General features: G+C 33.8%; 1 protein-coding gene across 1 annotated transcript in view; it reads right to left on the reverse strand.

Moving 5' to 3' along the window:
• Positions 1–255: 255 nt before the first annotated feature.
• LOC149550132 (abscisic acid 8'-hydroxylase 3-like) overlaps positions 256–25,652 on the reverse strand; it is a 57,333-nt gene continuing 31,936 nt past the window's right edge. The window contains exon 7 of the mRNA XM_089794431.1: positions 256–422. Within this exon, the coding sequence (XP_089650557.1) occupies positions 256–422 (167 nt within the window). The remainder of the gene's footprint in view (positions 423–25,652) is intronic.

Consider the following 25,652-nt stretch of genomic DNA (forward strand, 5'->3'; position numbering starts at 1 on the left):
GACGAAGAAATGAATGCAAAAATCACGTTAAAAATGTAAAAAAATGCAAATTTTCACTACACTACTATCATGGATTTTTGCAGAAGGATGTATTTCTTCACATGAGATTGTGCATCTTCGCGCCAAAAAACATAACTTTGCATGAAGAAACGCACATCCAGGCGAGTGATGAAGACCCCACATGAAGAGAGACTCTCTTGTACAAAGAAATAGATTTTCATATGAAGAGAGAAAGTCTCGCATGAAAGACGACAATCACATATGCAAAATTCTCATGTTCTGCGCATGAGAAGTGGGCATCTCCCATGTGAGAACCCCCAATGATGCACGCAAAGATACGCCAGGTTGGCGAATCTTCGCATGAGAAGAGACTGCCTTCACACGAGAAAGGATAGTCTCATGCGAAGACTGATTGGGACTTCCTAAAAATTTGCTAAAAATACAATAAATATCTCAAAATGCATGAAAATGAAAGTACGAAGGACGGTTATCAATCACTCACTAGTGGTCCATAGTTTGTTCGTCGGTTGTGTTGTCGAGGGTGCTCGAAATGGTGATATCTCAAGTTCACTGCCATCTGCCTCTTAGAGCTCCTATTCATAAATGACAAAAGGTTCAAATGAATTGAAAATGACCCCTTGGGCCCTTATATAGGATTTGACCTAATTTTGTAAAGTACTTTGATTTGCACAAAAATCACCCCCTGGAAAATTTGACCATTCTGAATCCATTTCCGGGCTCAAATTCAAAACCTAACACACCTAAGTAGCCCAAAAACATGTTTTAAAATTTTGGGACCAATGCGATCGAACACTTGTGCAATCCAAATTTTTCTGACACTCACCAATTTTTGAAATCTATTCAACTCAAAATTCTTCAACCTTTCAAAATTTATTTTGGAAAAAGTCAACTGTGGTCAAATATGTTCAACTCTTGGTCAAACATGGTCTTCTAGACCTCAAAATCATGTCGAATTGACTCTAAATTTTCTTTTAATCATTTTGATCTCTTCTACATTCTGTTGAATCTTTGATTTCTTCTATATCTCTCAACATATTGCTTTACATCATATTTCTGGTGTGTCATCTTTCAATTTTGCTCCCAAGGGGGCAAGATGATTACATCATTGAACTGGAATTCCAAATCAATATGAATCCTTATTGCTCGAGGCATGTCATTCCCATCTTATGTCCTCACTCAGACCATCTTGTCACTAGGGGCATCTTGTTCCCCTCTCTCTGGCATCTTTTCCATCTATCACATCTTGTAAAGAATTCGATGGACGGGTATCGAGACAATCTAAACCTCGACTCTTGAGGATCAAGCCTTGTTCTAGGGATGATTCTATGACTCATAATTTTGATCTTGTTGTCTTTTATCAATCTCAGGTATCTAGATGTTCCATCTAGATCCTTAAAGATTAAGCTCCGTTCTGGAGATAGTCTTTTAAATGCTATCAATTTCAGGTATCTAGGTGTTTTATCTAGATCCTTAAAGATTAAGCTCCGTTCTAGAGATAGTCTTTTAAATGCTACCAATCTTAGGTATCTAGATGTTCTATTTGGATCTTTAAAGATTAAGCTTCATTCTAGAGATAGTCTTTTAAATGCTATCAATCTCAGGTATCTAGATGATCTTGTAGACACCTAAATCTAATTATATCAATAAGTAATTTTATTTAGTTTTCTCCTAAGACATTATTGATTAAATATTTACTATTTAATTAATTAATCATCATCCCTTAGTTAATTTATTTATTTAATTAACTATATTTTAATTGATAAAATCAAATGATACCCAAAATCAATTTATCAATTAAATCCCCATTCCTCTATTAAATTGGATAAATCATCAAATCTATTCAATTTAATTTCATGCTCCCATTTTATAGAATAAATAATTTCATAAAATTTCTAAAATCCTAAAACCCTATCCTAAATCCTAATTCAACCCATTCACCCATACTAACCTCACTTAGCCTCCTAACTAACCCATCCCATCAAAGCTAAATCACTTACCCCCTAACCTCCCTTCTAAGCTAATCATAAACCCCCTTCTAATCATGTGCACAACCATAAACATGGGTTAAGACTTGCTAACCCAAACCAAAGTCAACAAATATCTTCTCCCCTCACCCTCTAACATTTATGACTCTTACACCTTTCCCATCCTCACTCATGACTCTTAGATCTATCTTACATACTCAACCACCCTCATGAATCCTTTCACCAACCCATTTCCTATCCTCTCACATGCATTCTCCTTGTCACATTTGTCACCTCCCCATTGGTGCTAAACAAGCACAATCCTTGTGCTCCCTTTTGAGTGCATCTTGACCCTTGCTCAACATCTCATCATCTTTGCATCCTGACCATCCATCTCTCTACCCATTGGCCTATAAATTGAACACTCTTCCTTCACAAAATCATCCACCTTCCATGCAAAGTTATAATGTTATTTTGAGAGCTCATAAACTACCAAAATACCATTATAATGTTGGAATCACTCCATGAATCCATTTTTGAAACTTTGCTTCATTCACTCCATCCATCCATCTAAAGCTTGAGCATATCTTGTGAGCATACACATCTTAAATTAGGGAAAAATCCATTATATCATATGTTATACCATTAGGAGCCTACCATTCTTGGTTTGCTTCCTTTTGTTGTGATAACAATCAGTCCTATCTTAATTTTTTGCTTATTTGGTATTGTTAATATTTTCCTTTGATAGTTAGTATTCATATTACAACACTAAATTAGGTGATATAGTTCTATCTAGATCCTTAAAGATTAAGCTCCGTTCTAGAGATAATCTTTTAAATGCTTATCAATCTCAAGTATCTAGATGTTCTATTTGGATCCTTAAAGGTTAAACTTCATTCTACTAGAAACCTTTAGAATGTTTGTCATTTTGGGTATCTAGGTGCTCTACTTGGATTCCTTGGGATTAATCTTTGTTCTAGGGATAGTCCTTAAAAGCTTATCAATTGGTCTCCATATCATCAAACTTCGAAACCAATCTCAACTTCACATCATGCTTCCTAATTTTATTTGAATTGAATGTGTTGCTTGCACATTCATTCAAAGAGGGGAAAAATGTAATACCCCAAAATTGGCTCATTGCGATGATCACCAATTTTGGTCTATTTTAATCAATCCTAAAGTCCTATCTCATCAGGCAATTCTCATTCTGATTGTTGCTAATTGACTTAATTGTCAAATGTAGAAAACTTCAATCTGCATTAATCATACTCTCTATTTAATTCCTAAAGTATCAACTTGTATTAGTCACATTAAACCTATTGATTAAGATTTAATTCAATTTAAAATGTTCATACTTTTATTAAATTAAATTATCACCTAAGGCTAATGTACTAAGGGATTAAATTTATTTAATTTAATAGTTATGCTTATTTTAATTAATTGAATATGATTATTCAATTAAATAGAAAATGCATTATGAGATCATATCTCACTTTATTAAATTAAATAATATCTTCAAAATCTTCTCTTCAGTTCTAAATGGAAACTTTGAGTGAAATACTTCTCAAAATGGAATCAATCTAGTTAACTCACTCTCACACTTTTGACAAGTTCAATTAACAACTCATCACACTTAGATTTGAAACAATTCACTTCACTTGCACAAGGAAGTTTCCATCTTTGACTGAATCTTTGCTTCAATCTTGACCATCAATCTAAGTTGATCTCAACCATTGATGGATTCCAAGAATTCTATTTAAGAGGCTCATAATTCCTCATTACAAAGGTTGAATTGAATTGCTATTGAATCTCTGTTGGATTACTTACTCATTTTCTTATTATCATTATAGCCTTTTGTTGCTTAGATTCAATATCATATAGTTTGTAATACGCATACGTATAGCTTACTTTGTTTTATATGTTCTTAGATTACTTGCATCTTTCATATAGAAGTAATTGCACATCATTTAGATTCAATTACACTCTAAAACCCTTTGTTCTAGAATGGTCTGATCACCTATACCTCAAATCTGAGAGCATAAGCGGGTAAAATCCTTCTAGATAGAAGGCAACAGGTCATCTTGTAGGTCTCCTCTTGGGTGAACAATTTCATGTTCATTCTAAAATGAATTTGCACATAAAGACTATGTTGAATTGTGTGTGTTAAACAGAGGCCACATTCCATGCATACACAGATCACCTCTGCACAATTTCTAATTGACCCTTCATGATCTAATGTCTCAATGTTGTATCCTTCTCTACATCCTCTATTCTTTTCTAACTAGTTTTGTAATTCACTCTTACTTCTAATGTCACCTTGAATGCTCTGCTAATTGTCTTGTTCACTCTTCCAATTCATTCATTTACCTCTTGTAATTTATATAGAGTTTATGGTTGCACCCTCCTTAAGAAGACTCTGGTGGCTTAGGGTTAGGTATGAATCTATGATTGAGATTCATCCATTTTGCTACTTAAACCTTCCCATTATTTGATTGGTTGCATGTAATTACATAGGGAATCCAAATATAGATTCATCCTTATCTCCAAAAGATCATAATCTAGCCTTAAGTCGGCTCACAAATGGTTTACATAGTTGTTTGTGCCATTTCAAACAAATATGTCAAAATAGTGTCACTCAGCATATGAAGTCATTGATGTCTGGCATGCACCATATTTATACTTTTGACTCAGCACCTACATTACTCAGCATCCACTATTTACTCGGCTCCTGAATCACTTGGCATGGTCTATCTACTCAACACTTGAGTGACTCGGCACTCATTGCAACTTGACATGGTCTAATATTTACATGTTGTGCTTGGCATGTATTACTAGTTCAGCATGAACTAAGTAAATAGCTTAAGTGTGTTGACACTCACTTGTCAAAACCAATCTGAGATCAACAATCTACCCCTTTGAAATGAGTGTCAAAAAAACTTGAATATACATAATCAATCTTAATCTTCTCAAGCATAACATATCCATGACTCGACTTATATAAAAAACTTTCAAAATTTCAAAATTTTGTAATAACCTACATACCTAAAAATTGATAACTCCCCCTAAGTTAATGTGTCTAATTTGTATCCAAAATCTGTGTTGCTCTCTAACTTCAATGCATTATATCCAATATGCTCTGTTTTGGCTAATATTTGTATCTATTTACTACTTTACTCTCCAAAAATGTATATCACCCCAATGATATAACTCTACTAGTATGCTCCCCCTTTGTTCATACTCCCCCAAATATGTTTCTCATATTATATATCTCCTTTTCTTTTATTTTCCCCATTGTATATTTCTCCTTATTCTCTTTATTCTCCTTCTTTTTTTATTCTCCCCCTTTTTTACACTTATGTCAAATGGGCTATACACTTATAGTGCGTTTGTACAAAAAGGAATTATGGACCTCCATTATGATTTTGAGGGCTACATCCCAATTTTCATATGCAACATCCAATGACTTGATTTGGATTGCAAGCTCGACAGCAAGGTGCACTAGGCCATGTAAGGTAGAAAGATTGGGGTCTTTCTTCAGTAGAGTCTCAACATAACCTAGTTCCTTGTACAACATCTCCATGTGTGGGGTAAGGGATGCTTGTATACATGTCAATTTGGTTCTTATGCTAGCCTCATCTATTTTTAGTAAAACTAATTGACTTTGTGTCTAAAGTAATGTTCCAAAATGCTTCTCACTTTGAGCTAGGTTCTGAGATAGCTTAGTACCTGATATGTTAAGGTTTCTCTCCAGACTCGAGATATGGCTCGTGCTCTCTTGAGTGAAGAGTTTAGGATCACATAGCTTTGTGTACAATGAGGATATATTCTCAAGTACCTTCTTCACATCTTCAACCTTAGTTGCCAATGCAACGTGAGTTAGTGTTATTTCACTTGATATTTTCTCATTCACCTTTCCCTAGAACTTCTTCTCAGACCATTCTAAAAGTTTTGCAGTAGTATCAAGGTCTTCATTACTAACCTTTTCTACTATATCTATGAGTTTCTCTATAAATGGATTGGTCTCTTCAATATTCGATAGGTTGAATGCATCTAAAAATATGTCTTTAGTATTTTGGAGTGCTTGTTTCTACCTATGTTCTCTCCTGACCATTTCTTGATGCTTTTTATTTTCTAAGGCCTGTTGCAAAATGCCTATTTGTTCCAATGTCATGGTGTCATAGTAAAAATTTGGAATTACAATTTCTTCATCAAGGCTTATATCTCCATAGTGAATTACCTTATCAACCTTTGATGAACTAGGGTTTAGCACTGAGATTTGCAATGGTATGGCTTCTATGCTCGGCTTCTTGAGCACCTATGTAGAAGGATTTCCAGATGTTGGTAGAGTTACCAATGCTTAGATGGCTTCCTATTCCTTCACCTTAAGTGTTTTCTCATGTTCTTCAAGCTTTCCCTAATCTATTACTATGACTTGAATAGCACCTTGTTCATGTGCTTTAGGTACAGATGAATCTATCTGTCCTATTTTCTATTGTCCTATAATATATTTTTCTTTTGCTTGCTTCTTCTCAATACTATCAATTTTAACATGTGTATCAACCTTAGTATATGTGCCCACTATTGTTTGAATTGAAGGTTTCATACTAGTAACTGAAGGTATGATAGAAGGTGGTTCTTGTGTATTCATTTTTTCCCTTGTGACCTTAGTTACTACCTTTTGTGATTCTTCTACACTAACCAAAATTGGATTTTTGAAGAGTTTTGCTTGGAGTGTAGATTGATCTAGAATCTTTTTTAGATCTTCTATAGTAAGTGGATTTATGTTTTAAACTGAAGCATCAAAGACATCCTTTATAGTTATGTTCTTTGTAGTTTCACTTGTGTCATGAGAGGGATTGACACTCAGCACTTGTATGTCATGCACACTCTGTTCATCTTACTACTATTTAGTTGTCGTCTTGTCATCAGTTTTCTTTTCAGTTTCCTCCCCAACTGTATCATCTTTTTCTTTTTCATCATCATTTTCATCATCTTTATCATCAATTTTACCCTCTGAAGGGTCAGCTTCTCCTTGTTTCATAGTGGTCAACCCATGATTTCTTGACCACATCTTCAATATTATTTTGAAGAATTTTGAAGTCTTTATATTTAGGTGTAAACCTAGCAGCATATCTTTTAACAATCTTAGCAATTTGTCCCTTTCTTAGCTCTGGCATCACTTGAGCTAATGTGGTTTCTCCAATATGCTTTTACAAATTCAAATAGTAATGACACTTTTTCTCAACAATATCATATAAACCTTTTGGTTTTGTGTTGGAAAACTCTAGTGGAGTGTTCTTAAACTTAGACATTATGGCATATAATGACTCTTCCACTTGATTCTTTTCTTCTTTTCCAAGTTTGTCAAAATCAATGTGTTTCAAACCATATAAATCTACATTTCTTTTAATATTTTCACTCAAATTTCCAAGATCAAATAGGGGATTATGACTTACCAATTTAAATTGGTTAGTTTTTTTTGCCTTTGTCACTGGTTATGTCTTAGCATTCCTCTTATTTGGCTAAGTAGGAATAGATGCTTCCTCGGATTCTTCTCCCTTGACACCTTGTGTTTCCTCCTCTTCCTTATCCTCTCCTATGCCTTGAGTCAATGCAAGAGGTTCTTGTGCTTGTGCTTATTCTTCCTTTTCATCCTCTTCTTCTTCTTCTTCCTCCTTTGCACCTTCTCCAAATTTGACCTTTCATTTCTTCACTAACATATCCTTCTTCTTGAGTGTAGAGGTTGTTTTCAATTCCATGGTAATCTTTGATTTTACCATCTCATAATTTCCAAATATCTTTGCACTTTTATCAATTTCCTCTACTAGGAGTGTTGTTATGGTTTTTGAAGCTTCATCAACATTAATTTCATACCCAAGTTTCCTTAACCATCTAACCCTTGGTGTGGCAGCTTGCACAAAAGTGTAATCAGCATCAATAAGAAAGCATATATCTTTATAATGTTGTTCAACAAAATAAAATGGTATCCTCATTCTTTCTTTCATTGATTTATTAAAATGGGGTTGCAAGCTTTGGGTTTAACCATGGAGGAAACTTTGTAGTTAAGCGTGCTCAAGCTGGAGTAGTACTGGGATGGGTGACCTCCCGAGAAGTCCCAATTCTTCACCCTATGAGCATCACCTAGATCCAATGAGTGCTAAGTGTTACATTTATTCTCATGAGAGATGGGTTCATGTTGAATCACTACTCATGAAACATGGGTCAATGAGTTTGACTCAAAATCACAAGTTAAATCCTGATAGCAATATCACAATTCTTAAAATCTTTAAAATAACTTGTCATCAAAGTCTCAAAATTTTCTCCCATTTTCTCAATGAATTCATTGATCTACACTGCAATTGACCTATTGATCTTCCACCCTACAGTGCCAAAAGAGGGAAATGTGTTATGTACATAGAAAAATATGCAAACTAGAATTGAACCAAATGTACATTGTGCACTCTTTGTTTTCCTAAAAGCTCAAAGATTTTCCATTAGTTGTTGTAGTTATAGCTCTACCAAATCATAAGTATGATCTTTCTTTACAATCTTGTAGCCAACATCCATAGCTATGTGAAGTACACTATTAATCTACTAGATTGATAGAATTTATGAGAGATTACCCTTATAGCAAAGTTTAGCAATGGATCAATGATAGTGTCTATAGTCATACCTCTTTTATTCCAAACTGCTCCAGTGTTCTTCTTAATTACTTCCTTGGAGTCACTTCTTATTGTCTTTGGTTGATCTAGGTTTGGATAACTAGCAACCATATGAATTATTCTCTTTGTGATCTTGATAGGTTCTCCTTCCAACCATAAGAAACCATCATGAATTCTGCTTAGAACAATTTGTATCCACTTAGTTTTAAACACATTTCAAAATTCTAGGGCTCATGTCAAACCCTTTTTCTCAATGATTTTGTATTCCTCCTTTAAAACACCATTCTCACACAATCTATCATATGCATCTCTAGTATCCATATCTCCTATACTTCCTATTTTGCAATTGTAGCACTTTCTACCATCTTGTACCATGATAACATTTGGTGGGACTGTTGATAATGCACCAAAAGGATCTTTTTTATAGGCAATGCTAGGAATGGCCTTAAATATTGGTTGTTTCACTTCATCACTAACAAGCTAGACATTCAAAACATCTTTCCCTTCTACATTTTTTTAACTAGATGCCATTTTGTCAAACTAGGGTTTGTGCAAAAGTAAATTGTGTAGCTCGACTTATGATAAATAGCTTGTGAAATATTATGCTAGTATGAGATCATTGCTAAAATCTTTTCAAATGCTTTGGATAGGTTTTTGAATCAACTTCTTCTCTGCTTGCTATTGCTCGAATTCAAAATGATGAATAATGAGAAAACATCGATCATATACCTTTAAAAAACCTTGCATTTAATGCTTAGTGCTTGCACAATTGTAAGCTCGGCATCAATTATTTTCAGGTTCACTCAACATCTATTGGATGTTTCCATCACTTGGTTAGCATACAAAGGAAACATTTTATGCTTGGAAACAACATAAAAAACTTAGAATTTTAACGTGAACTTTCAAGAACATCTTGCATCTTTATTCATGCTAATGTGGTCTTTTTAGTACTATCTCCTTATGGAGCTGATGTATGATATAACACTTGAATATTAGTTCCTCAGACCTCTTGATTGTCTAGTTTGATGAGGTGTGATCACTTGACCCATTGGGTGAAGTGATCCCTTTTCCATTTGATGTGCTACAAACATCTTTCTTTTTCCATGTCTTGTTCATCTCATCTCCGATGTGTTCAACATCTACCTTGTCTTTGCCTTTATCAAATTCACAACTTGGTGCCTTTGACCTAGTTGGACAATGCTTACTGATGTGACTAGTCTTGAAATAGCTAAAACATGTAGTTTGACTCAACCACATTTTTTAGTTACCATTGAAGTGTGTCCTAATACAATTCTCAGGAATGTGTCCATATTCTTAAAACATTGACAACTATATCTTGTATTATAATCCCAATTATAAAAGTTTCCATTGTTTCTTACCTATGTTGGCTTCTTTGATGACCGCATGAATTTGGATCTACATTCAAAAGTTCTATGTCCATACTTCTAATAGTTGTAGCAATATCCTTCAAATATTTGTGTATGCATGGTCCTAGTTCTGCATTCATGTGCCTAATGACCTTGCTTATTGTACTTATGACAATGAATCATGTTCTTAAGCTTGACATTCTAATTTTTATTCTTGCTCCTACACAATTAGCAACACATCCTTTCTTACCATAATTATGACAAGTAGGTTTGGAATTCTTACCTTTGATGTTCTTTTCTTTAGCAACCTTGGATAATTCTCCTTCTTCAGTGCTTATGTAGCCTAGTCCTGATGTATTATTATTGGATCTAGGGGATCTCAGCAATTGCTCAAAGTATTTGATGGCCTCATTTGGTTTGTTGAGACTTTCAGAAAATTCTTTTTCTCTTTTTAGATCACTCTATAATTTTACATTTTGCAACTTCAGTGTAGTTATCTCAATGTCCTTGACATTTAGTTCATAGTTGGCATTCATCATTTGACTTAGAGTATCCAATTGCATGTTAAAAATCTTAGTTAGCTCTATTGACTTTTCTTTCAATCTATTTATCAAAATTATTTTGTCTTCTTCAATCATGGCTTTCTTCTTTTATTCAATCACCTCACATAGCAGTATAGCTTGTGATTCTTGCTCTAACTTGAGATTTTTTATTTCCTCAGCTTGGATTCTATTCTTTTCCATTAAATCTGCAATTGCTACATCAAATTCATTAAAATTACCATTTACAAATAGTTTGGTGGTGTCTATCTCTTTTTATAGTGTTTCAACCTCTACAATAGCAATCTCTTTCCTTCTCTTCAAAGATTTATTTAGTTCCTATCTTGCCTCATTCAATTGATGTAGTATGAGATGTATTTCAATCTCTTGGTTCTCAATAGTCTTTCCTAGCTTGTAGACTTCCATTTAAAGATGGTGAATCAGGAGTTTAAAGTTGGACCCATAAAACTTTCACCATTCATTCATCACATGCATTATCAAATAAGCTGAAATAACATTTAAAGCGTATGCATCTAAATCATGTAAACATGTAATCAATCACACACATAACACCATATATGATTATCCAAAAACCCTCCAAGTGAGAAGGTGAAACTAGGTTGGGGATGACACCCACAAATCTTCACTGTTGTACTAATAAAGTGTATCCAATGAAGGTTACAATGATTTGACCATGAATCATGGTCTGCCCTATTAAAGGCTTACAGAGACTATTAATTCCCACATTGTTAGAGGATTTCAACACCCTGTTAGAAGTGTGCATGGTTAGAGGACTTCAACTTATAATTAAGTAAGCAACCTATTAAAGGATGTCATACAACCTATTAGGACTACTCTATTAAGAGATTTAACTGAAATCACCTATTAAAATGTCTCAGCATAGATCCTATGATTGGAACTTGCTTGCTTGATAATAGATCACCTCTACACAATCTCTAATTGACCCTTCATGATCTTATGTCTCAATGTTGTAGCCTTCTCTCTATCCTTTGTTCTTCTCTAACTGGTTCTGCAATTCACTCTTACTTCTAAGTCACCTTGAATGCTCTGCAAACTATCTTGTTCACTCTTCCAATTCATTCATTTACTCCTTGTAATTTATATAGAGTTTATGGCTTTGTCCTCCTTAAGAAGACTCTAGTGGCTTAGGGTTAGGCATGAATCTATGGCTGAGATTCATCTATTTTGCCACTTAAACCTTTCTATTTTCTGATTGGCTACATGTAATTACATAGGGAATTCAAATATAGATTTTTCCTTATCTCCAAAATATCATAATCTTACCTTAATTTGGCTCAAAAATGGTTTACATAGTTGTTTGTGCCATCGATGCTCGACATGCACTGTATTTCTGCTTCTAACTCAACACCTATATTACTTGGCATCCATTGTTTACTTAGCTCTTGAATCATTCAGCATGGTCTATCTACTCGGCACTTGAGTGACCTAGCACATGAGTGACTCGACACTCATTGCAACTCAACATGGTCTAATATTTACATGTTGTGTTTCACATATATTACTAGTTCAGCATGAACTAAGTAAATAGCTTAAGTGTGTTGACACTCAATTGTCAAAACCAATCTGAAATCAATGATTTTTGTATAAATAATGAAAAATATTATTAATAATCTAATTATAATAAATTTAATTGATTAAAATAAATATTTTTTATTTAATAAAAAAATTATTTAAGATATGATATTTTTATTGATTGATAATTGATAAGCTTGGGCACTCTTCCTCTCTATTAATATATCAAAAAATGTACATCATTTTGCATGGTTATCTTGTTGCCAAATCTTAATAAAATGACTAGGAAACACCATCTATCTACCCTATTTATTGATCCCATGGAAACAAAATGGAGTTAACTCTCAAACTATTGATTTTTCTTATTAACTTTTTATATTACCATATATGCCTACTCCATAAAAAATAATAGAGAAAAAGGTACAAAAATTAATCTATAAACTATATCTAGAGACATGTTAGTCTATCGGTATTGTGAGTAACCTTCCATTCCCATTTTTGTCTTTGATGAGTTTCTTCAACCCTTAGAATCATATTGATGCCTAGAATTACTCCCAAGTGATTGACCTTATAGGAAGTTCAATGGATTTGAGACCTATGTGTTCTAGTTGAATGACCTCTAGAATTTAGAAGCAAACTCTTAATTTTATGGGAAAAGGATAAATAAATCTTACTTGAAAATATCAAGGCAAAATGCTAATCTTTTAGACTACTTTAAAATTCACAAAATCCCTCATATAGTGAAATATCAAGATAACCCTTTAAACCTTTTAAACTATATAAATAATAGTCAAAGATTTATGCACAACTATTTAAGCATCAGACATACAAAGAAAAACATCAAATGGTGACCATATACATAAAATCCCAACGTGGACTACTTAGAAGTAGTCAAAATTGCAAATGATGAAGTCACAAAAAGCACATAAAATATTCATGGAAGACAATAAATCCTAAAAAAAAAAGAACTAAAAAAAGGCATATATGATCATTTCATTGATTCAAAATGGCCATTACAATTTTGAGGCTTTCCTATAATAACCTCTTTTTACAATACTGAAATTCCTCCCTCAAAATACAAAAAAATTGGCAATATATACTAGCTAGGAAGTGGTGTCGTAAAATCACTAAAAATGGGGATAGATAGCACATAATGTGTTCATCTCTACAAGAACTAAGAATTTGAGATCTCTATCGTTGGTTCCAAAAAAAATGATAGCTATCCCTAGATCCACTAATAAAATTGGGTCCTCCATCATTATGCTCAACCACCACCCCTCTATAAATATCATAGCTCAACTACCATATCCTCCACAATCATGGTGATAGATCTATTGGAAGCTAAGTTGAAACTTTAAAAAAATGAAATTGTGGAGATGGATACATGAAAAGTAAATGTGAAGTTTCTCATGTTTTAAAACTTTAGTCTTATAATTCTCTTTGAGAGGCCCACATGTACATCTTTAAAATATCTTGGGACCTACCAATAGAAAGAACTTGGCATGGAAAGAGTGGGAAATATGACATTAAGGTGTTGAAAGTTACAGTCAAAGAAACATGAATGCCCTCATATGAAAGAACATAAATAAAATAAGTAACTCTAATGACATACATGCAAACAATTGATGATGTGGTAAATGAGATGAGAAGACTTGGTGGAACACTAGAAGAAAATGATGTGGTTTAAAGATACTCAAAACCTTTGCAAAATCTTATAGCTATAAAGTCTCTATCATTAAGGAAAATCATATATTGATTTCATACTGTGGTGAATAGATGTATGGTGCACTTATTGGATTTGAGATGAGAGAATTTGTTACTACCAATGCAAGCCAAAAAAAACTATTTTAAAAGTTATGAAACTAAAAATGGAGGAAGAATCAAACATGAAGATAGTTTAGATGAGAGAAAAGTTCAAACTTTGTAAGAAAGAGGAGCACCAAAATATATAGAGGTAATTTTTACTTTTCAAATTTTTCATGAATATTAAAAAATAGATCATTATTCATCTAGGTGTCTGAAAAAAAAATCATAGCAAAAGATCAAGGAATAAAAAAGGATAGTTCAGTAGAAAAGCTTAGTATTTTAGAGAAGATGCCAACATTTTTTTATGATGGGTCTGATTATGAAGAAAATGACCAATGTTTACTTTTGGAAATGAACGAAAAATGGATGACCCTTACTGCCAAAATTTTAAGTATTCCAAAAGTAAACACATGAAAAGGTATTGAAACTTTCAATTCTACCTTACATGTAAAAAATGACAAATTTAATGGATTATTGAGAGTGGTTGTTTGATTTATATGACTGGTGATGAAACTTGAAAAATATAATGGATTCTTTGATACATTTGGAGGAGATTAAGGAGATACAATAGTTGGAATCATCTCTATAAATTTTGATGGAAAACATAATACTAACAATGTTTAGTAAGTGAACGAACTATCATAATCTCTTGAGTGTTGGACACATGCATAAGAATGGATATAACCTGGTACTATAGGAAAAAGTTGGTGAAATAAGGAAGATATTCAAAACTATAATTTTTGCAAGAAAAAAGACCATGGAAAATATTTAACAATTAAAGACTGCTAGTGGATACTATTTGATGTCTCATATCAATGAGAGTTGGTTGTAGCACTAGAGAATGTGTCATATCTAGTTTGACAATACGATGATGACCAATTTGTTATATGTTAGTAAGAGATATATCAAAGATAAAAAGACCTAGTAATATCAATTGTAAAGAATGTCAGTTTGATAAATAGACAATGACAACTTTCAAGGAAAAGAGAAAATATTACCATTGGAATATTAGAATTGGTACACATTAATTGATGCAGACTTACCAAAATCAAAAGTATAAAAAGAGAAAGGTATTTTATGCTCTTGATTGATGTTTATTCTAGAATGACTTGGGTTACTTTCTTAATAGAAAAAACTTAACCATTAGAAAATTTTAATATATTAAAGGAAATGGTTGAGAATGAGCTAGATAGAAGAATCAAATGCTTGAGATCTATTATAGGAGGATAATTTAATCTAGATGAGTTCAAGATTTCTTTTGAAAATCATATAATTAGGATCCATTTGTCCACTCCTAGAACAACACAATAGAATGGTGTAGTTTAGAGGGTGAATAGAAAAATAATAGGAAGCATTAAGTGTTGACAAGTGATTGAAAAAGATCATTTGAGTAAGAAATATTGTTATTGTTGTAAGAAATGTTTTTGATAATTGTTTTGTCACTGATGTCAAACTTGTTATATGTTGGTAAGAAAATTACTTATATGTTTCAAGCAATATCACTTAGTTGATTGATGAAAAGGATTTGATCAACAAAATGTAACAAAAGTACCTAGAGGAAAGGTTGAGTTATGATTATGTATTGAAGTGCAAGAATCAATTAAGATAGTGATAACATAATGTATTGATGATCTACTTGAGGTTACGAAATGTTTGGCTCCACTTAGAAAGATTAGATGAAAATGGTTGGACAAAGTTCATTTGTTAAGCTTGATTGAGTTGATAGAAGGTGCCAAGTAAAGTTAGTGCAAGCCGAGTAAAAAGTCAATTGGAGCCGAGTGAAAGCAATTTCTAATGGATGTTGAGCAAACTAATAGGTGCCAAGCAAGTTAGTAGATGTCGAGTGATTTTTAGTATATGTTTGGCACTAGTAAAATATAGATGATGTTGAGTGATTTTACAGTAGATGCCAAGTAACATAGTATGTGTCAAACATCAATAAATTGATAATGTCAAGTTGTTGCATTATGAAAAAGATCAAAGATTTGCCAAATAATAGCCAACAAGTTTGTTTTCTTGGAACTTGTGAATCAGAAGGAAGATAAGATTAATGAGCTAGAGGCACAAAATCTTATGTAAACCATTTTGGAGGTGAATTCAAATGAATTCTAGAAGAAGTTTCTAGAGAAGACAAGATATGGGATAGATACATTGTATCCTACCTAATCCATCGAAAACCTTAATTCTTGAGATGGATAATGAAAAGGAAAAAGAGTTCTAATTCCTTATATCTAGGGATGCTTGGTCATGAAGCAAAGGTTGAGAGGTCAAAGAGTTTTTGGATGAAAAAATTTGACAAGGTGAAGAAAGAGGGTTTGCTTCATCAAGTGACCAAAGAGGAGAAGTCTGCAATGGTGAGCTAAGAAAGAAGGCTAGAGAAGGATGAATTCTTGAAGGGTGGACAAGCTATCAAAATTACAAAGATAGGAAGCCAAGTAGAGTTAAGGAATGAATAGTGATCTAAAATATGCAAATAAAGTTGTAAGTTGTATCAGATCAAACTCTACTATTACTCTCTAACAATTGCATTAGATTAGGGTAAAATCCTTTGGAGAAAGGTTGACTTAGCGATCATTAGAAAATACTTTAACAAGGTGGCATTCCAAGTGAATGGCATAAAGTCCTCTAACAAGGCTCACTTTTTAACAGGGTGATTGAAATCCCTTAACCAAGTCACATTTAATAGTGTGTGTTGTAACCTTTAATAGGGTTGGCCTTTAACAGGGCATCACTTCAGAAGAGTGAGAAAGGAGTAGCATGTTACTAGTGGTTTTTCCCAAATTGGGTTTCCATGTTAAATTATTATGTCAAGTGTATTGATAGATGTGTGTTTTATGTTTTACATTTCTGCATGTTAGTTTAATAGTAACATATCAGTTTTGGTTTACACACAATGAATGCATGCATGGTTAAGAATGTCATGAGGGTTCACTAAATTGTGGAAAAGTTTATTTAGACATCTGGACCTTTATTACCTGATTCACCCCCACCCTAGTTAATCTAAAAGAATTCCAAAAATTTGTATCAAAGTGCAGTTGCTTAGGAGAATTAGTTTCAAGGTACTAAAAGCATAAAGATCAAGATGTCAAAGAGAGAGATACCCAAGTTGAATAGAGATAACTTTCCTGCATGGAAAATTTTGATGAAGCTACACTTTGGAGGACTTGGAGATTATGCACAAATTTGCATTACAATAGAACATGTTGATCTGGCAAGAGCCCTAACTACTAAAGATTTGAAGAAAAAGAAGCACAATCAAGCTATGTTGGAGATTGTCTCTGCCCTAAGCTATATTGAATTCGATGACATCAAGGAACTTAAAAATGCAAACAAGATGTGGGATGCCTTAAACACCATCTATGGGAGGAGACAAAAATTTTGAAAGAGCCAAGTCAAAAAGTGTAAGAGGTAAGTTTTGTTGGCACTCAAAATTGCATTCTCATTTTGAGCATTTATTTGAAATTTTGAGTCAAATCAAGCCCCATAAATGCATTTGTACCCAGCTATAACTTTGAGCCCCATGAGGTGTTTAATGCTTCTAGCACCTTCCATTCAGCATATCCACATGTTCCATGATGATAAATTATCATTCTGAGCCATTCCATGAAGTCTCATTTTGAGCAATTTCTAAATCTGCATTTTCACCAAAGTGTCAAACAGTGATAGAAGGTTGTGTTTGCAACTGAATATCGCACACCCAATAATGTTTCATGACTTACCACTTTGAGAATTTATAGTTTCCATAACTAAGAACCTATGTTTTAGATTTTGAGTTGTTTCAAGTTCGTCTGACTAGGTTTTGAATCCCTCAATGTTGGCCAGTTACTGTTGTCATGCTGATGCAAATTTGTTCTAAATTTTGGGAAGCCCTGTTTGATGAGTTATAACTTTGACCCAGTTGACCAAAATGCTAAAATTCCTTTTGCATTTCATTTTAGATGTCAGAGATTTGTTATTTTTCAAGTTTCAATTCATGACAAATCTGTTCGATCAGTTTTCAAACGTGATTCCAAATGCAATTTCTATCTTTTTACTGGTGTCAACATTTGCAGATTTGTCAGGACCCATGTTCATGATGTTATAACTCCTAATCTATGATTAGTGAGATTGAATGGATTGTACCACTGTGTTGTCCTCCGAAAATTCTTTAAGTGTGCCAATTTTCAAGTCTTGACGAATCTATATGCACACTTTTCTAGGTCAATTCCATTTGAAAAAACTACTCTTCTATTAGTGTTTTCAGTCAGCAAATCCAAGTAGCTCACTTTGGAAGCTCGCCATTTGTACCCTGTTATTCTTCATGAGCTCAAATCACAAATCTATGCTATCCTCATGACAGAGAACCAATATCCCAATTTTTGTTTCCCCATGTGCTCATTTGCCTAGTTTTCAAAGCCAAATCCAAACGAGATTTAGCATTTTCTAACATGTTTACTTGCAGGTAGTTCTGAAAGGTCAACTTTGACAATGAATATCTTTTGACCTTGAATTTTTCATGAGAAGAGATTTGACATGGTACAAGTGTGCAAAACTGAGAATCAGTGGGTTAGTTTCCAGAGCCTGCTTAGGTGTTTGGGTCAATTTTTAAGGCCAATTAAAGGACCTCCTGACGCAAAGTTGATAGTTTGCAAAATAGATGTAAAGTGAGCTTCGAATTCATTTTCAGTGGTCAAATATATTTTCAAGTTAATGCTAGAAGGTGAATGAGTCAGTTTTGCATTTCAAGTGTCCGAAAATGAAAAAAAATTAGCCGAACCCACTTTTGGGCCTGACTAATTTTTACCAAATTGATAAGATGAAGAGTAAAATGTTTAATAATGAATTATGAGGAATAATGAGTGGATCAAGAGCTGAATATGTAGATGAGAGACACCATGGTCAACACTCAGGATGTGCTTCTAGTTTTCAAAGTGGACCTCTAGACTGGCCTAGTACTGGACATATAGGCTTCAGTGATATGTGTGCTCCTCAACGGGAAGGGTTGATGTCCTATGAACAATTCATACAAGAGAGGGTGGAGGGAAAATCTATTTCTAGCATGACAAGAGGATTTATGGATAAGAATCACCTATTAGAGACAAATGAGGTAAAATATCAGGAGGCTTTATCAGATACAGAAGAAAAGCAAAGTATCATCCATAATGATGGGGAAACTTGTGGTCTAAATGATCAGACTCAAGTGAAGCAAGAGATTACAATTTTTTAAGAGTCGTGGGGAACAAGGACTACATCTAATCCACTTGTCACATTAGAATACCATGAAGAAGGTGAGGGTCATCTTCATTTGGAGACTTCCAAAACTCTAGCCTTATCATTTGTGTCTCATACTACTACATTTATTACTACGCACCCAAAGGATTTATCCTTTTCTGCGCATTGGAGGAAAATTGAACCATTATTAACAAGGATGGCACTTGCAAAACCCAGCTAGCATTTAAAAAAGAAGATTATTGCAAGGAATGCCATGATCAGGAAGTTGACTGGATAAAAGTAAAAAGAACAGGTTGTGGTATGATGGAAGACAATAAAATAAAAGGAGACCATCATAGAGAGAGCAGAGAAGCATATTGAAAGAGCAACCCATGTCTTGAAGAAGAGGGTGGCATAACAGGTAAACGAGGAAATCTGCAGCTAGAAGGAGAGGTCAGCGTGAAGTTAGAGGAATGACGCCAAGGCATAGAGCATATTAAAAGACATCCACGTAGTTGAAAGGGGTGTACACATTGAAGAAGGATTTTGTCACGCAATGGGCAGGGGAAGAAGCCTGCACAAATGAAGAAAAGGAGGCACTAAAGAGAAAACCACCATCTCAGAAGGAAAGCGCCATGCTAAAAAATGCCAAATTAGGAGAAGCGCAAGCAATCTGCGCCATGAGCAAGGTGTAGGGAAGAAATGTGTCAAAATGTTATATCCCACATTGTTTAAGTGGCAAGTTTTATAATGTTTAAATAGCATCGTACTTGATAGCCTTCTCGTCTAAAAGCCACAGACTTTTGAAGCCGCAGGCTTAGGTTGTGGGGTCCACTCATGGTTGGCATGTGAGTTGAAATGTTCTAGTGAAAGAAATAAGTGGTTTAGAGGGAAGCCATGTGGTGGTTCATGTGTATGGGCGTAAGAGCAAGCCATGCATATGAGCATAAGGTCACACCCAACATAAGAGCAGAGAGAAAAATCCAAGGCTCCACGAGGTCACGCTCACACGTATGGGTGGAAGTTGATATGTTGAGGCTTTTCGATGCTATGGGAAAAGTTGCCCGTATAGACGTAAATCAAATTTTTGAAAGTTCTGGGGTTATTCTTAGGCATGAGAACATAAAGAGCATTGGTTAGCATATGGTCATGAATGAAAATTTCAAAGAGCCCGATCTTACGCTGAGGTCGTAAAGACGTAAAAGAAGCCTCTCGTATGAGCATAAGGGCTCGAAACGTAAGAACGTAAAGATCAATTCAAAGGCCTTCGGTGCTACGAGGAACAAATTAAGGAAATTAATTGATGTTAAAATATTAATTAATTTTAAAATTTCTCAAGATATTGCACAGCAAATCAGGAGTTGGCAAGTGGCGAATTGGCAGATAATATTGAGTATAAAAATGAAAGTTCAAAAAAGGTTTCAAATGCATGAAATTTCAAAATGAAAAATTTGAATGATTTTAAATTTTTAAACATTTCAGACTATATAATTTTTTAAATTTTTCATTTTTAAAAGCTCTGATATAGTCCAGACCTAAGTTTTTCAAATGGCCATAACAAGGGCTTTTTTGTCCGAAATATGCCTTATCATATACCATTGGAATTGGGGGAAGTTGAATTTTCCAAATTTTTGATCAGTTTTTGCATAGCAATCCACCAGTTCAAGTTATAAGTAGTTTTACAAATTTTGGGGCATTCTCAGTAAAAGGGGCAGAATTCATCATGAAGCATCAGAGTTTGTTACAAGGCAATTTTGAAGGCTTGGTAAAGTCTGGATGTGAAGAAAATCAGTTATAGATTGTTTCCTTGGCTTTTAGAAGTTATTTTTTAAACTGATTTTCATTTTACCGTGAGTAAAAATCAGGAATCAAATCAGTTGTTGGTTCAATCATACATTTCAGATATTTGATGCTTTTGGAGCCATAACTAATTGAAGATTTGATTCAGCAGTTGAGGGAAAAGGTTAGAAAGATTTTATAACCTATTGAGAAGGTTTTCCAAGTGGATAGATGTCATGTTCAGATTAGATCCAAGAATGAACTCTTCTCTTATATCTTTCTTTTTCTCATCTATTGTAAGGGTACCAGGTTTTGGATCTAGTTTTGATGTGTTCCCATACTATGATACCACATATTTTTCAGTAGAATTCTCTTGTATGAATAGTAGTAGGAAGGAATATAAAGATAGTTCATATCTATTAGGTCTTTTCATGTTTTCATTTCATGCATTTGGTTGTATTGTTTCAAGGAAATAATACAAAGGAGCAAGGATTTCATTAGTTTCATTCTAATTCTCGTCTCCATTTTAGTGAATTTTTGATGTTTTATGATCTTTGAACAAAGAGCTTAGGTCATAGTTGTAGCCCCTTAAGGCTATATGTTGTTCTATTGTTGCTTATGACTCAAGTAGTTATGTAAATGCTTCAGGGAATCAACAAGGTTGCAGGTTCATTTAGAAGGATATCATGTAAGAATGAGGTTTGGATTGAGCACCGATGTTTATTTACAAGGTAAATAGATAGATCATTTATCTAAATATATACATAAGTATCAGATATCCATATGTATTTGATTCATGGATTTTCCCAATGGATGAAGCACTAGTCAGCTATAGGATCATTAAAGTCTTACTGCTGCATATCTGAGGGTTTGTTGAATTCAACATTATTAATCAAATGTTCTTTCCCTTTCATGTTGAAAGACCTAAATGTTTAACCCTCACTCAGCTTATGAGATTCATAGCTTTGCATTTAGCTACTATAGATCTATGTCATTTCATGAGTCATTAGGAGAAATAAGGGTAAAATCTACTTAATAGATTCAGGGATATGTTTTTGCACTGGTACGATATCATTTGAATCTGAGGTCTACCTGCCTAGGTTTAGTAGAGCCTGAAATAGAAGAAGGGTCATGCCTTATAGTTGGCCTATTGTTAGAAATGGCATGTTGAAAATGGGAGTTAGCTACCCTTAGATATGTCAGTTTCTCAGTGGGATAATTGAAAACCTGGTAACATTTTCAAACACCAACAAGTTTGATGACATGAGAATGGAAGAAGGTCAAAACATTGCTCAATATGTTGCTAAAATAAAAGAGGTTATTAGTGCTATAAAAGGTGCAACTGGTAAAATACATGATGAAACTATGATAAGTAAAGTCTTGATAACATTGTTGCCTATGTATGTCATTAGAGCATTTGTAATTCAAGAGTTAAGATGTATACCAGAAAATGATCTGACCCTTGAAGGTATAATGGGTAGACTCATTGCTTTTGAGTTATCTAATTTTGACAACTACAGACTAGAGCATATTGAATCAGCTTTTAAAGCCAAATTGTTACTAAAATATTTTAAGGAGGTGAAGAGAAAGAAGAAGAAAAGAAAGATAAAGTATGCATATAGTGACAGCAGTACATATGAGGAAGACATTGAACAATAGGAAGCATTGCTGGCCAAAAGATTCCACAACAGAAAAGGTAAATTGCCTATCATTTATTTTAATTGTAATGAAGTTGGCCATATTGTAGCAAGATGTACACAGAAGAAGAACTTCAAAGAAGGGAACAAGTATAAAAATAGAAGAGAAGATGATGGAAGAGACTACAAAGATAAAGGTAAGAAGTCATGTTGAAAATAACTCTAATGAAAATATGATGAAGTGGTATATGTTTTAATGAAGGATGAATCAGATGACGATGAAGCTACTACACTTATGACTTGTGTGAACAAGAGTGACAAATGGATCATAGATAGTAGATGCTCAAATCACACAACTGGAGACAAAAGTAAGTTCATTACCTTAACTTGTTGTGATGGAAATGTTGTAAGATGTGGTAATGATGCACTATGTTCAATAAAAGGAAAAGGGTTTATTAAGCTTACAAACAAGATCTCATGTGACAATGCTTATTATGCTGAAGGATTGAATTATAACTTGTTAAGTGTGTCACAATTGAATAATCTAAGGTGCAAAATTCAGTTTGAAATGATACAAATGGAAACTTGACTGGAAAAGGTGATCAAACTAGGAGTAATCTATTCTATTTGGATATAGAAGATGCTACTTGTCTTATTGTAAAATTTGATGATGTATGGCTTTGGCACAAGAGATTATGTCATGTTAACTTTGATAATCTGATTAGTATGAGTAACATGAAAAGAGTTAGAGGTTTTCCTAAACTGAAGAAACCAGAAAATGTAATGTGCAAACAATGTCATCTAGGCAAGATGGCAAAGTCAAGCTTTAAAAGTAAAGCCTATACCTCTAAGGAAATACTTGAAATTGTTCATACCGACTTGTGTGGACCTATCGAGGTGCAACGCTACAAAGGAGACAAGTACATTATGCTACTTGTTAATGATTACTCTAGGATGATGACTATCAAGTTTCTATAATAGAAATCAGATGCTTTTCAAATGTTTAAATGGTACTTCGCAAGAGTTGAGAAGGAAATAGGTAAGATCTTGAAATGTTTGAGATAAGACAAAGGAGGTGAATTCACTTCACATATTTTTGAAGTGTTCTGTAATGACAGACGAATCAAGAGATAGACATCAACACCAAGAACCCCCTCACAATATGGAATTGTTGAAAGAAGAAACAAATCTATAATGGACTATGCTAGAACACTAATGATGGAGAAAAATGTTTCCCTAACATACTAGAGAGAAGTTGTAAGTACTGTAGTATACACTTTGAACTGTGTGTAAGTAAAGAAAGGTACTCACTCAACACCTTTTGAACTGTGGTATGGTCATCCACCTAATGTGAAATATTTTAAGATATTTGGAACCAAATGCTATATTCTCAAAGATGTTAGGAGTGGAAATTTTGATGCAAAGAGAAAAGAAAGTATATTCCTTGGTTACTCCACAAGAAGTAAATCTTACAAGTGTTTAATTACTAACACTAACAAAATTGTGGAAAGTACAAATGTGAATTTTGATGAGTTTACAAAAGCACATGAAGCTAAACTTGTAAAAGAACTAGAAGACTACAAGACATTTGCATACTACTATGAAGGAATGCCTACTGAAGAAGATATTATAAATCATGCAGCAAGTCAACAACAAGTTTCAACTACTGGGTCACATCTTGTGAATGTCAAGTTGCATTCAAATGCCAAGTTGTAAAATGAGGAAAATACATAATCTGACTCTGAGATTGGCACACATGAAAGAGATGTTGAAATACCTGACAAAGTTGCACATAGTGATATTGAAGCTGAGAGATAGGATGTAGCCACAAGAAATGAGCCTAGACTATCGAAATATGTTAAAAGACACCATCCTGCAGATTAGATCATTGGAGACAAAGATGCAAGGCCAATGACAAGAAATAGGTTGAGAAGTGAATCATGTTTGTTAAGCATGAAAGAACCTAAGATAGTGAGAGATGCATTGGAAGATGATAATGATACAAGGCTATGGAAGAAGAGATTCAACAGATAGAAAAGAACAAGACTTGGAGCCTAGTTCGTAGACCAAAAGACAAGAATGTGATTGGCACAAAATGGGTATTCAAGAACAAGCTAGATGAGAATGGTGAAGTAACAAGAAACAAAGCAAGACTAGTTTGCAAAGGATATGCTCAAGAAGAAGGAATTGACTCTGGTGAAACATTTGCCCCTATTGCAAGAATGGAAGGAGTAAGAATTCTACTTGCTTATGCTGCTTACAAAATTTTCAAAGTTTATCAGATGGATATCAAGTCTACATTTTCGAATGGAATATTAGAAGAAGAGGTCTACATAGAATAGCCATAAGGATTTTTTGATAAGAACAATAAGAACATGGTATATAGACTGTACAAAGCACTGTATGGATTGAAACAAGCACCAAGAGCATGGTATGAGAGACTTCATACTTATCTTGTCAAGATTGGATTTGAAAGGATAGATGATAACAATAATTTGTACATGAAGAATGAAAAAAGAAAATAGTATACTATTATCTAAAAAATTTTTTGATGACATTATATTTGGAGGACAAGATGTTTTATGTAAAGATTTTGCAAATCAGATGAAGTAAGAGTTTGAAATGTCAATGTTTGGTGAGATCAAATTCTTTGTGGGACTACAAGTATATCAAATGAAATATGGTGTATATATCACATAGTCAAAATATATCAAGGAGATATTGAAGACTTTTGGACTTGAGGACTCAAAATCGGTAAGTACACCTATGGTAGCAGCACTCAAACTATCAAAGAATGATGAATCAACTAAGGTCAATCAAATATTATATAGATCCATGATTGGAAAATTGAAAATATGTAGTACACAATATACCTGATATTGCATTAGTTGTGGGGATAGTTGCTAGATTATCTGCTAATCCTAGAGAGAATCACCTGATGGTAGTGAGAAGGACAATGAGGTACTTGAAAGGAACAGAAGAGTATGGCTTACACTACAAGAAGAATGAAAAGTTTGAGTGAAAAGCCTACACTGATGTTGATTGGGCTAGAAATATTGATGATAGGAAGAGCACCAATGAAGAAGCTCTCTTCTTAGGTAGAAGACTTATTACATGGACAAGCAAAAAGTAG

The sequence above is a fragment of the Cupressus sempervirens genome, chromosome 7, assembly GCF_028749045.1.
Source record: "Cupressus sempervirens isolate cs-2001-9-10 chromosome 7, ASM2874904v1, whole genome shotgun sequence".
Taxonomy (NCBI): Eukaryota; Viridiplantae; Streptophyta; class Pinopsida; order Cupressales; family Cupressaceae; genus Cupressus; species Cupressus sempervirens.